The 14,286-nt window shown below is 33.8% G+C and overlaps 3 protein-coding genes across 4 annotated transcripts; 1 reads left to right on the top strand and 2 right to left on the bottom strand.

The window, feature by feature from the left end:
• Positions 1-2,563: 2,563 nt before the first annotated feature.
• On the bottom strand, positions 2,564-7,705 carry LOC140753114 (pre-rRNA 2'-O-ribose RNA methyltransferase FTSJ3). The gene is made up of 10 exons (XM_073087501.1): positions 7,525-7,705; positions 6,684-7,441; positions 6,363-6,527; positions 6,005-6,097; positions 5,330-5,491; positions 4,808-5,015; positions 4,081-4,341; positions 3,527-3,733; positions 3,218-3,417; positions 2,564-3,061 (listed from the first exon to the last, which is right to left on the bottom strand). The coding sequence occupies exons 1-10, from the start codon at positions 7,589-7,591 to the stop codon at positions 2,621-2,623; spliced, it is 2,562 nt and encodes an 853-aa protein (XP_072943602.1). The 5' UTR covers positions 7,592-7,705; the 3' UTR covers positions 2,564-2,620.
• A 470-nt stretch (positions 7,706-8,175) lies between these two features.
• BI-1 (Bax Inhibitor-1) lies at positions 8,176-11,754 on the top strand. Of its 2 annotated transcripts, none has more exons than XM_073087361.1 (5): positions 8,176-8,447; positions 10,136-10,358; positions 10,546-10,772; positions 11,020-11,190; positions 11,508-11,754. In XM_073087361.1, the coding sequence occupies exons 2-5, from the start codon at positions 10,178-10,180 to the stop codon at positions 11,538-11,540; spliced, it is 612 nt and encodes a 203-aa protein (XP_072943462.1). In that variant the 5' UTR covers positions 8,176-8,447; positions 10,136-10,177; the 3' UTR covers positions 11,541-11,754. The 2 variants fall into 2 exon arrangements, with proteins under 2 accessions (XP_072943462.1, XP_072943461.1); XM_073087360.1 differs by having other exon boundaries at positions 8,178-8,443; positions 10,132-10,358.
• Position 11,755: 1 nt separating this feature from the next.
• On the bottom strand, positions 11,756-14,152 carry LOC140753010 (palmitoyltransferase ZDHHC11). Its single transcript, XM_073087358.1, has one exon. The coding sequence runs from the start codon at positions 13,205-13,207 to the stop codon at positions 12,188-12,190; it is 1,020 nt and encodes a 339-aa protein (XP_072943459.1). The 5' UTR covers positions 13,208-14,152; the 3' UTR covers positions 11,756-12,187.
• Positions 14,153-14,286: the final 134 nt, after the last annotated feature.

Here is a 14,286-nt window from a genome sequence, read left to right as displayed (position 1 = left end):
AAAACTGCTTAAATTAACTCATGTTCAGATACAAGCAAATAATAACAAATAATCTATCAGTTTGGACGATCTTGACCTTAATTGTATCTAATACGTTTGGATTACCTAACAACGAACACTAGTAGCTTGGTGCAGACAGCTTCAGGCGTCCCGTTAACACAAAATTGATTGATTACATAATACTCGTAACACACCCACAGACCTGTATTTACCATAGATACAGAACTAATAACCCCTTATTTTCATGGTCACTACTAAAATTGCCTGTAATTAGGCATATGACACAAACAGACCACGGTAATAACCAGGTCTAGAAGTTATAAGAAATATATTATGTAGATACAGTATAGACTCTATTAACCGCACTAAATGTTAAGAAAAGCTATTTTTATATATTTCTTTAAGGACCCTAGCCACCAGCGATCGACGATTTAGCTGCTTTTCGGAAGTGAGGCGAGGCGATCAAACGCTACATTTCGCACACGTTTGAGCACTGGACGCAATTTTTCGATTTGGACGCTCGATGTACGTCCAATACAACTAATGTAGTCGTCAAAGCGCACTTTATAGTCCCTTAAACGTGCGAAATTGCAATCGCCGATGTTAAAAGTAGTAAATATGTTAACGCCGTAGGTATGATTACTGATAGAAATTGGCATTCCTGATAATCGCAAATCCGTAGGTAATCGTAGGATAATCGAGTCTCTACTGTATTTGTGCAATGGGAAAACAAGCAGACCCAAGACATAAAAATGTGTAATTTATATGGTATTCTCAGCCGGAAATCGAACACGGGTAGGAGTCTAACATGGTGGTGAGGACCGTGCTAACAGGTACTCTGATAGGTTATCGGAGCGGCGAGTGCGGTGGGTGGAGCGCTGGCGGCCTTGGCCGTGATCGCGCGCTCGATATAGCGCACCCGCCGCGCCCGCCGCCCACATCGCCCACACCACCACCATCGGTACGACTTATGATGCTCTCCGGCTATTTCTGTGTTGATAAAACGTTACCGATTTTATTCGCAAAGGTGACTCCATTGACGCACTAGCTTTCCTCGAATATGGCTATGAGTGCCTACCTATTTAGGCAATTTTAACTAACAAGCATTTCGCTCGCGGCTGTGCCGGTTGAACTTTCGGTAAATACAAAAATAACATCAAAATTATAAGTAATGTACGTCATCTATACAAGGTGACCTAACAGAAAGTTCGGGCTTTGGGAATTATTGTGAACTCAGTAGATATACTTACTTATATATACGTACGCGAATATACTTCTTCGTGTTATATACTTCTCCGACGAATATATTAGTGTGGCGAAATTTAATACGAAGAGGCTGATGCCTCTATAAATAAGACAATGTCACAAAAAAGGGTCAAGGAAAAGATAACATCCTTCTGAAGAACTGCGTATAAATATAAATAAAGGGTTTATAAGATAGGCAAAGATGATTGCCTCGTTTTCCCGTCAAAGAGAGTGATATGCAAATATGTAGTTAATAATGCAATATATTTTTAATAATATGGAAGCAGCGCTCGTCTGCTGCTCCCATATTATTTTCAGTCCACTTGATGGTAAGTCTACATCTGTAATTCCTACCTGAGGACTAAACTGGAACGCCTCAAAAAAGTATGTTTCCCCTACACCTTTATACCAAAATACAACAGCGCTTAACAGTCACACCACAATTGATTCTACCATCTTCAATTTGTGGATTTGAACCTAGAAATCTGTCTGTAAGCTCCCAGAAACAACTGGAATCTTTCTTACCCGAGGTCTATGTCAGATGGTTTGCAGGCCCGAAGAATCAATTTGGAACGCGTCAGATAAATGCCTGCATTACTATAAAACAATCCACAACACAACAGCGCAAACCACTATTTTAATAATGGCGCAATATAAAATTATAAACCCTTAAATAATCGATGTAAATTCTACTTCGTGTTCGATTCGATGCTAAAATTAGAAAAAATAAAATTGGAAACACAGGTACCTACAACCTAACTACATAATGTTTTTTTGTTTGTGCCTGGGACAAAGACTTGATATATTTTAGTAGGCAGACGGCGTAGTTGGAGCGAATCAGAATAAGACACCAAGGTCACGGGGCGAAGTGATATCATTTATGGCGCGGCTGTCCCTGAACTCGGGCGAAGCGCTGACGCACGCGGACTCAAATACCGCCGACCCTGAACCCGCTCGGAAAAATGTTACTTTTATTATAAGACCGAGTCGTGGAAAATTAAGGCGTTTTTAAATTATTTTTTGCATAACATACGCATCTCCCCTGTTTATTATACTACTCTCTAAAATATGTATCTGTAAGTTTATAGGCAAAGCACACACAGGAAAAATCTTTGATTGGACAAATGAGCTAAGCTGTGTTTATTCGACAGCCATTAAATATTTATTCATATTAATGCTACCTAGTATCAAAGTGATCGAATATAAATCGTGAATACTTTTTTCTAATCTTTTTAATCATACACGGTAACTGCTAAATACTCAAACATTTTTAAAAGAGATTTGAAACTACGTTATTAGAATAAATGAAAATAAAAGCTTAGTTTAAAAAGTGTAATATTCTTATCGACAATAAAATACACAGCAAAATGTTAAATTATTTGGCCTTGCCGGCTTTCTTTTTAGATACTTTGTTTTGCTTTACTTTTTTGGGTTTGCCCTTTTTACCGCGACCCTTCGTTTTTTCCTTAGCCTTTTGCGCTCTCAGGTCTTTCTTCATGCGCGGGTCTACGACCTTGTAGTGTCCCTTGACTCCAGCAGGTCGTTTTATACGTTTAGCACTAGTGTGCTTCTTGGCTACCACATACGTGACTTTCTTCTTCCCATCAGTTTGTGCTTTTTTGTACAGTTGTCTAACTTGCTGTGCCTTCTCCCGCTCCGACATATCTGCGTTTTCCATCACTGCTTCGACCTTCTTCTTCGCACGCTCCATTTTCTTGATCATACGCTTCTTCTTTCTAGCTTTGGCTTCCACTACTTTCTTTATCGGCCTCGCATTAATATCTTGTAACCTGTTCTTGTACTCCTCAGTATATTTCTGTAATAGAATAAAATACATACATTATACGTAAATATAATTTTAAACCATAATATACTAAAATTGTGAACCTGTTAAATACACATATAAACCTAATTTTCTTTTGCCACCACCTGTAACGCCATTAACACATAAAAAAAACGTATTATCACTTACTTCTGGAACCACTACTTCTTTCTTCATGTGTTTACTTTCATCTTCTACAAACCAGTCAGGTAGATTCTTATCATTAAAAGCATAGCGGTTCCATGCATCATCTATCAAATCTCTCTTAAATTTCTTCGATGTGGCTATCATTGTCCCTAATGCTAACGTCTCGGCGTCCATTTTTATCGACTTCTTCAACCTTTTTAGTTCTGTAAATTAAATGTTTATTATAAATTTAGACATATGCTCATTAAGTATGTATTGTAATATTGAATAACAGAGTATCATTTTCGTAATTGTAAATTTGATGAACTTTACCTGGATCCTGAGATACCACTTCAAATCCATCCTTCTTGCTAGTTTTAGCGCCAGCGTTTCCCGCTGAGGGCGCAACAGTTTCCTCCACATCATAATCACTATCCGACGAGTCGTCGTCGTCAGAATCGTCTAGATCACTCTGCTTTCTCTTTACGCCCATGTTTTTATTTCCAGCTGAATCCTCTTCGGCGTCTTTGACTACCTTGCCTAAAAAAATAAATTAAAATTCAACTAAAAACAAGTTATGGCTCAATAGTTCAACTTCTGGCAAAGTATTGAAATGATAAAGATTTCTTCATGAAAGGAAACATAAAACATAAAGCCAGTATTTTGAATAAGTCAGTTTAAAACATACAATCTGTAGGAATTCAAATGCTATGTATCAAATAAATAAGTTCATGTGGTTATCAAGGTGTAAATGGACTGGAGAAGATGCCAATGGATGGAATCCAAAAAGTACAAAAACAAAAAGACTTAATTCTATTGTGAAAATTCTTATTCCAGTTGTGAAAATGTTCAATAATGAATTTGGCAAGACACTTTTTAATACAAACCTTTTTCCCTGAAAGTTTCAGCCAACTTATCTAAATCTACACCTTCATCATCTTCTTCATCAATATCCTTAAAACTGTCCTTCTGAAACCATAGCTCAGCTTTCATGGAGCGTTTTGTTACTGGATCAGTATTGTCCAGGTCTGTCAGTAGAGGGTTGTCCTTAGGGATGGGTGGTGCACCCTTCACCTTGCTGTTTCTTAGAGTATTTAATTTTGTTATTTTGTCCATTTTCTTAGATTCATTATCTGAATCAGAGAAAGCTGAAAAAAATATTTATATTACTTATTTTTATCATAAGTCATACGACATGTATACTATTATGACCAATTACATTAATTAATATTATATAAACATACAAAGCTAAAAAGATTTAAGCTTATTTCAGATTAATATTATTTTCAGAGATTCACTATGATGCTTCGAGAAGCCCAGGAAAATTTATTGTCATTCATCAGCACTATAGTTTTACTTGGAATTATACACTTATAATGGTTTCGGTCATCACACTGCTGATATTTAATCATATAATTAAGTTGTTGATAATAGTCAATACAACTTGGTAAAGCTTTTGTTAAAATTTTAAATTTATGAGAAGTTGCTCAACCCCAATAATGAGGGATAAGTATAATGCCCAACTCAATTTTGTGACTTAAAACATATCAAGGAAATAAATTTTGAGTAAAGAAATATGTTTAACTATTCATAATCTATCATCTCTTTGCTTACCTAATGTTTCCTTATCTTGTTCACCTTCAGAATCACTTTCCATTTCCAGTTCGCTGTCGGAATCCTTATAGTACAAGCCTGATGAATCCAACTTTGTATTCTCCACATCATATTTCATATATTTAGGTTTCACCTTTATCTCATCATCAGATTCATCACTTTGATCCGCCACAATATCTGGTTGTTGATCAATAATTCTCTCCAATTCCTTTATTTAACATAATAATAATAATTTTAACTACAGTAACTAAAGGTGACTTTAATCTATCTTAGTTTTAGTATAAAGAGATACAGAGAAGTAAGAAATAACATCTACCCAAATTAAGTGGGATAGAAATGATAGAATATAAAATATTATCAATATATCACTCAAGCATGCATGAAGTTGAGAGCAGAAATTATACATATTTATTATACATTTGAAACAAAATTCATAGAAAGAAAAAGCCTTCCAGAAAATAACTAACAAGTCCCTACATAAACCTTAGACATAAACTTCAGTAATAACAATAATATACCAACCTGAGTATTTTTAATGTCAGAGAGTTTAAACATGTCATTGCTCTCCATGATGGGTCCACCGTCACCCTTCAATACCATTTTAAGATTCATCTTCTCTGCTAACTTCTGCCTTTGTTTATTTAACTGTTTCCTTTTTCTTTTTGATTGTCTTCTCTCTTCATCCTGTAAAATTAAGAGTAAGAAATGTTTAGTATTAACCTATTATGTGATTGGAATAGTAAAATGTGAGTTGAACTTATACTATTGTACTTATTATTTATTTATTGTCAAATAGAACGGTTTTGAATCAATTATACTAATTGACACACACAAATTAAATGATATTATATAATGTCCATATAAAGATATTCCATACAGACAGTCCATTTAGACATTCTTACATACCACCTATAGAAGTGAATGCATTGCGAGCATTAGCTATTATTATGATTGACCAGATATAGCCTTGTGACAGAAAGATGGACAAACAGCGGAGGCTTAGTAATAGGGTCCCAATTTTTTTATTTTGGCTACAAAATTCTACATAACTTAGAAGTCTTATCAGATCAGTAACGTTTTGCGTTTTGCGACACTTTTAGCATAAGTATGATTATGAATTTGTAATTCATTACAAGGTGTTCTCCTGGTGCATAAATAATGCAGACACATATCAATATCAATGTGCTATAAACTTACTTGCAATTCTGCTATTTCAGTATCCACCTGATCTCCCTCTGCTTCATCATCTTTGTCTTCCTCATCTTTTTGTGGGCTCTCCTTTTCTTTTACCTGAAAATTTTAATTATTTGGTTTGTGAGGAATACAAATATTAATATAAAGTATAGGAATATTTTCATTTTATTTGTAACATAAGTCAATCAGTATCTACACCCTCATGCAGAAACTCAAGGACTTCTTTATGGCCTCATGATTTTATGCTAGAAATAGGTATGGTGATGGAACCTCCACATTCAAAACATAGTTGACCATTCAAAAATTGTTCCAATAATAATTTATACATAAATCTTAAAACTATATATCTTAACTTTCTTACCTCCTCTGTACTAGTAAGAGAATCTTTCCATTCTTTCATTTGCTTCAGCCAACTTAACAAGGCCTTAAGATCCTTTCTGCCCAAAACTTTAATATCTTCGCAGCATTCCTTTATCTCAGCGGTTGTTTTAGGATGATTCTCAATTGATTTGTCATCAAATTCGATCTGTAAATATACAAAAAATATATTTATTATGAAAATTTTTGTAACAAATTATAGTCGTTAATCTTAACTATACTTTTGGAACAGGACTATGCCTACTTATATTTAATTGTTCCATGTTAATTAAATTTAATTAAGTTGAATGAGTTTTAATATTACCTGTGAACACCCTTGAAGAAGGTCTATGTGTTCTGATGATGCCATGAACTGTGATAATAACACCTTATGGTGTGTCGTGTAATCATTCTCTTTGTACCCCTCTGCTTTAGCCTTTTTCTGCTTCTCTGGATGCAATAGGTTATGGTGCTGCTTTTTAACTATTTCCAGATCTTCAAAGACATATTTTGGATCAAGTAACTTTGGGTCTATGCTGTCCGGTGCAACATATCCTTGACATACAACAAATATTTCAGAAGATTCATTACGAGATGCTTGAGGTTTGGTAGCGTGCACTTTTTTGAAAAACTGTTTTAGAACCCACAATAGTGCATGGTAGTCTTTACTTCTGAATACCTTTGTAATGAACCAGCCACCCTCTCTTAAGAAATTAGAGGCCAGTTTCATGGCACTGAGCGTGAGGCAGGCTTGCTGATAAGCGTCGTGAATCCAATTCAAACCGACGTTCGGAGCTCCATCGTTGAGCACGATATCGGCCTTCCATGTTTTGATTTCTTTTTTTATCGCGGTTTTACATTTTTCAGTGGTTATGTCCTCAGTTAAGCTAATACATCCGGGGATAGGTTTGATCGGAAACAGGTCAACACCGATGACGACACTCGACAGTGGCATGTTTTGGTGTGCCACCTGCATCCATCCTCCCGGAGCGGCACATAAGTCGATACATACTCGCGATTTTTGTAAAAACCCGAACTTTCTGTTCAACTGTATAAGCTTAAAAGCTGCTCTTGAACGATAGCCTGTAATTTAAAATAAAACGATATATCAATTAAACACACTGTTTAATTAGTATAAAATCAAACGTGTAATATTATATACTGACCAGTTTCCTTGGCTAATTGATAATATTTGTCCTTCCGCTGTTTGCCAACTTTTGTCTTTTTTCCCATATTTAAAAATTGTAATACTACTAATTATAAATGTGTTTATTGGTAAAATGTTAAATTAATAACACCATGTTTCATTTTATAACCTCAAAACAAAAGGCATTGCATTGGTAGTTTGACACTTGACAACTTGACATTGACAGCTAAATAATTTTAAATTTCGTATGGGCAAATGTATTTTTTAATACACAGCTTACATCATTGTCAGCAAAATACTTTTATATTGTTTACCCTGAGAGCCAGAAATATTATAAAAATATTTGAAAGTTAGACGTCTCTAGACGGACCTATTAAAATAATATGTTTTGTACCCGATTCATTTATTAAACATAATGAAAACATTTTATGAATGAAAATGGTGTAAGTCTCTACTTAATACTAATCTGTAATCTGTATAAGTACTTTTTAGTGTATAACTCATAACAGAAGCTTATGAATTAATATTTAAATAAAATATCCTACTTAAATATATTATAACATCTAATCTATAAACAATTTTAACTAATTTGGCTGAATGGAAAGCATGCCAATGTACATTGTTTCAATTAAAAGTATTTAGGATGGATGACGTGCTTTTGTTGGATTGACGTGACGTCGGGGCTAGAAAAAAATAATTTTCATCACCAACCAATCCATCAGTATTTCAGTTCAGTGTGATTGTGAGTTGCATCATTTTGAACTGCGCACGTACTAAAATCTTCAAGCTATACAAGAATTCGATAGTTAACTACTAAGAAGAGTGATATTTTGGATTACAATAATATTGGAGGCTTACAATTACTGCATTAGTCTCGAAAAATAATCCAAGATGACTCCTAATCTACAGACATTTATCAACAGTTTTCAAAATCGACTGTAAGTACTTTTCTCATCATATTTTCCTATCTGGTTAGCTTCGATAAAGTTTGATGTAAAGATAGTATCAGAATGATCAGTCGTTATTGTATTTTTGATCTTTACATTAAATTAATTTAGGCCAATGGCCGCTTGGATAGATCTGTACGATTCTAGAACAATTTCTACTGCACTTACGAGGTTGAATTTTATTAATAAATTTTATCTAAGACTAACAAGTTGACTTTGTTGTGTATTTTTTATCGTAATATAATTCGTCGCGAGTTCATAATTGCTATGTCAATTTACATATCTCATGTTCTCGCTACCTTCATATACATTTACGACTCGTATGATGTTGTATATTTGTACAGTCATACTAGGTAATTATGCTTATCAGTTTGATTCATTATAGAACAAATTTAAGTATATTTAAGTGTTTACACAAGTGAGCATTGCACAATGCAAAACTCACTTGAATAAACAATACAAACAATGAAAGAAAAACATAACATTATAAAGATATTACCTATAAGTAATTATTTCAAATTTTTCTTCAAAGGCTTTTGTTATGTACCCACACTCCATTAATTCATCGCTACCTACATACATAACAGCTTTAATATTTTTTTCTTGTTCTAGATCATTATTGTACTCAGTAATTTTTTTTTGTGTTCTGTATATTTTTTACCATATTTATTCATGAAATTCCAAGATTGTAATGTTAAAAGCCACTAGTCGGTAACTTTTAACAGTGCTAGAATGTGGTTTGAGTATGGTAGCTCCACTGCCATGAGCATTTAAAACTAGACCTTACGGGTAACAATGCATTTGTGGCCACCCAGGGGTAGTGCTTTAAAGCACTGCTACTCCACCAAGCCAACTAGACAAATGTCAAACGTGACGTAACGCTGGCAAAAAATAATAACTTGTTGTAAAATGTTGATTTATAGCTATGAAATGTAAATTTTAATAATTTCTGTCTTATTTCATGTATACTTTAATGTGTGATGTGAAAAATAATGTAAAACATAAAACTCACAATATCATTGTTAGCTTTTTGCTATGAATAGATTTTTTTCCCCATTTTGATGCTGTCATAGCACACTGCACAATTAAAACTTAACAATAAATAATGTACTAAATAACAAAGAAACAATAACTATGTACATTGATAACAATAACAACATTAAACAAAAACAAAAAAGTGAGAGTTTAGGTGCGAACAGTACAACAGTACAGTACGAGGGAGGCTGCCACCGGTTAGTCTAGTCGGCTTGGTCGGGTAGTAGTTAGGATTAGTCCTGTCCGTGGTTTAGTTTAGTTCTCCATGATGGACAGTTGCCACCAAGTGGGCCGCATACTAGTTTTTCATCTCTAATGGGTTATACATTACCACTAGGGACTTCCTTAACACATTCTATGAAAATTTATTGATAAATCAACATATTGAATTCTAAATGAGATGTTAAAAAAATACAAATCATTCCTGCTCAACATGTTCTACCACCTTCAAAGCAATTTGTCTTACATAAATAATATAAACCTACATATAATTTTTGTCAATACTGTAAAATATTGTCACCTAAAACATGGTTCCTTTACTTCCTTTTTAGAATCATTGGAGCTATTGATATGTCTATACACAAATATGAACAAGTAGTAGTGATTAATATATATCTAATGTGATAATGTTTAATTTCATGCAGGGAGGCTCCAGTACGCCAACATCTTAAAAATGTTTACGGAACTCTGATGATGACTTGCGCCTCTGCCTGTGCTGGGGTGTACGTGGATATGTACACACAGTTTCAGGCAGGATTACTTTCTACTCTCGTGGGGGCTGGCCTCATGTTAATGCTCATTGCTACACCGGACAATGGCAAGAACACAAGCATGCGTCTTGGTTACCTTATGGGCTTTGGTCTTACTTCAGGTATGACACAATTGTGCAATATATTAATCATATGTCATTAGTGATTCAGTTATAAAAGTGGACAAACAAAACATTTTACCTGTATTGTTCTTAATATGCTTAAATATTTTTCTTGTTATAATTCTGAAATGTAACTAAAAATAAAATCTTACAAATTATGTGGAGTAATTGTCAAAATTTATTACAGGTATGGGATTGGGCCCACTGATGGAGTATGTGAGCTTTGTGGACCCGGCTATAATCGTAACTGCATTGCTGGGCACTACTCTTGTGTTTGTGTGCTTCTCCATTGCTGCCATGCTAGCTGAGAGAGGCAGCTGGCTATTCCTTGGTGGCACTCTGATGACACTTTTGACCTCGATGTCCATTATGACTATTGCCAATCTCTTCATGCAGTCTCACTTCATTTACCAGGTATATAAAATATGAATACTAAAGCAATTTTAAAACTTTTGTAGAAATATTGATTTGGAACAGGTCTTTTTTTAATTACAAATCTTCCATCGCATAATTGGTATATATTGTGTAATTGTGATTGATGTTTAACACTACATTGAATACAACCATAGAGGTAATAGATACTATTTGCCTACTACAAATTTAATAATATTTAAGCATAATTTGCTTTTTCTAATTTGTAAACATAATTTTTTTATTTAAGGCTCATCTCTACCTTGGACTCGTTTTAATGTGTGGCTTTGTGCTGTTTGACACTCAACTGATTATTGAGAAACGCAGAATGGGAAACAAGGACTTTGTCCAACATGCTCTGGAACTCTTCATCGATTTCATTGGAATGTTCAGAAGACTGGTCATAATCTTAACACAGAAGGTATATTGATTGATTTATATGATAACTACTGCTACATTAATTATTATTAATTCATTTACTACTGTAATGATTCTTTTCAACAAAAAATTTTTTTTTTTCAAAGTAAACATTTGCTTAATTATTTGACACTGATGTAAATGCAATTAAAATTGTCAGTATCTAGTGATGGCATGATTGTTTCCATGAAAACAAAAGTTCATTTAAACTATTTATGTAAAAAAAATGAATTCTTGGGTTCAAAGTATATGTAAATTGGAAAAGTGATAAATATAAGATTGTAGGATAATAAATTCTATAATATATATGTGTATTTACAGGAGGAGCAGAACCGTCGCCGCAGACGTGATTAGAGCTCAGGATTTACAATACAATATGGTTTGGTTAGTGTGAATATTGGGTGTTTTATTACAACAAATTTCTGTTGCACGTGGGCATTTTTGCATTACATCAAATTAATGTATTAGTAATATATATTTTATCCATTTCATTGTGGTACCATGTAGGTCTTATGTAAAAATATTTAAATATAACAATGTTTTATGAAAATAAAAATTAAATGCCAAAGTTTGTTTTTTATTTATTATAATAGTTATAAATTTGTGCAAATACATTATTTCAAGTAAAAGAAAAACATTACAAAAAAATATCTACTATTCATCTTCACCTATGTCCTAATCGAATTATAAGTAATGGACAAATGTAGCAAATGTAACTCCATACTAATTATAGAGTATTTACTGTAGCTACCTAATTATTTTTACGAAGGCACACCTGGAAAACATATAATTACACACTCGCCCCCGTAAGAAATTTATATTTAGGAGCGCATTGATATAGAATATAAGTAAAATTATGATCCATTAGATGCTTGCTTGCTTATCCGGGAATCAAACCTGGCGCTCCTTTGGCAAGCTATATCGTGGCATAGGGTCAAAAATATTGTTTACAAATAAATCAACATCCAATTATTATTGGGGATTACCCCAAAACACATCCGCTAGCTAATGTCTCCATCACGCTGAGGGTGTACTCTATTTTTATCGGGTGAAAATAATTTCGTGGCCCTATTTAATTCAGTGTCGATTAAAATATTCACCAAATTAGCTACATTTGCTTCATTTTTGGTAACATGAGTCTTTCCGCTTTCAGTTGTGAAATCTGATGTATCTTTTTTTCTGTTAAATTCATACATTTTTCTTTTGAAGTTCATACTACAACATGTTGCTTGGGTCTTTTCAGTATTATTATTTTTTGTTATATATTCGTACGTAGACACACCCAAGAAGTATATATAAATATGGAAACAGCACAAATGTAGTAAAGTGCATGCCATAGCGATTCCACTAACACATAAAACTACTAAAAATGTTAAGAACGTTATTGAACTTTGACAATATATCACATAAGTCGTCGAATTTCCCGAGTTGCAATTAAAAAACTTCTGTGCATCAGAACTTAATAGTTGAGGATATTTTAAAAACAAGGTTATATCAGCTATACATAAAGCAGAAGTAAATGTAGATATAAATAACGCCGTCGTGACGCATCCAATAAACGCAGAATAGTTCCTTCCACCGATACAATTGTTCAGCCACTTGCAGTGATGATCAAACTCACACACACATTTATTACATAAACCGCAATGTTTTGTTTTCTTATTGCTTGTATATATGTTACACAGGTGACATCTTCCGTTTTCAATAACGTGTGCATGCAAATTGCGATCAAATTCTGGAACTTCACTTGTCTCACGATCTCGCAAGTCTTTCTCTGCCGGATCTATTGCTAATGCAGCAACATGGGACACTATATGACTTATATATAAAATTATAAATATGATAAGCGATATAATTTCCAGTTCTTTGAATTGTATTTGACTAACGATTGAACAATTTATTACGGCTGTAACAACTAACACAATCCAACAGATAATTTGTTGCAAATTTAATGGCAGCTGCAAGCCATTGATCCTTCGTTGATTTTTTAATATTTGGTTTGATGTGCAACATTTTCCCATTTGCAATTTCCCTTTCGACTTTCTATGTTATCTTGTGTTTGTTTCCCCGGACACCAAAACAAAAAAATGCCCAATGTAAAGCGCTGCTATAGGTCGCTATTGTGCGCGCGCAACCTGCGTATCTCGTAGATACCTGGTACCTATAATATATATATGGATATTTAAGTTAATATTAGGTAGGAACTTTTTGTAGGTGCACAAATTCATATTTATCTGCGACTACTTACTGTTATTTGAGTTGAATAATAGATTCACGAATACCTAGTGCTGGTGCATTTGTAACCACCCTCAGAGTCTTCAAAAGGACAAAATATAAGCTTTGCAACGATTGGACGCAATAACGGATTTCGCCAAGATAAATAACGACATCATACATTGTTTTGTAGTAAACTTGTATAAAAACGTTTGTAAATGAGTTACCTACTAAAATTCTAAAAATACGTATGACCTAACTATGACCCGATCTCAAGGCCGGCATCGATTAACACTAATTTACTCGCCTTTGTTTCAGTAGGTACATGAAACACTACTATTATTATAATTTACTACTGTTACTATAATCTTAAGTCGCTCTTTACCTTTACATTCATACACTTTTAAAAGTTCAATGAAGATACAGGCAAAACCGTTTTTTGGTCGTTATCGCTCAAATTATGTTTTGGTGATCACAATAGATGGATAACTAATCAAAAAAACGCTTTTCAGCATCTCCTGGACTTAATCCAAGTAAGAGAGGGACTGATGCCTAAAAATGTAGGGAATCTGTTGACCATAATATAACAATGAGTCACCACACGTAACGTACTCATTATTTCATAATTATTTCGTCAACCGGCCGATGAAATTCGTCTGACTGAAGTTAATATTCAAATAGTTTATTTAATGGCAACTTATGAAATAAATACACTCATCAATGAATATTTTACAGTGCTACCTGTACAACCTACAACCAGCAAACAATTCTAAGCCCACAACCACATTTTCACCTTCTACAATTTCCCATTCATTGTTACTTATAAATTCTTAACTTACAATAAGTACATGCTTTGTAATACATGACAATAGGGTTACTCATAATA

The sequence above is a fragment of the Epargyreus clarus genome, unplaced genomic scaffold (assembly GCF_041222505.1).
Source record: "Epargyreus clarus isolate Ecla_fem2 unplaced genomic scaffold, WU_Ecla_fem_2.2 ptg000026l, whole genome shotgun sequence".
In the NCBI taxonomy this organism is placed as follows: Eukaryota; Metazoa; Arthropoda; class Insecta; order Lepidoptera; family Hesperiidae; genus Epargyreus; species Epargyreus clarus.
Note: the sequence above shows the minus strand (reverse complement) of the source record. Positions and strands in the feature narration are given on the sequence as shown.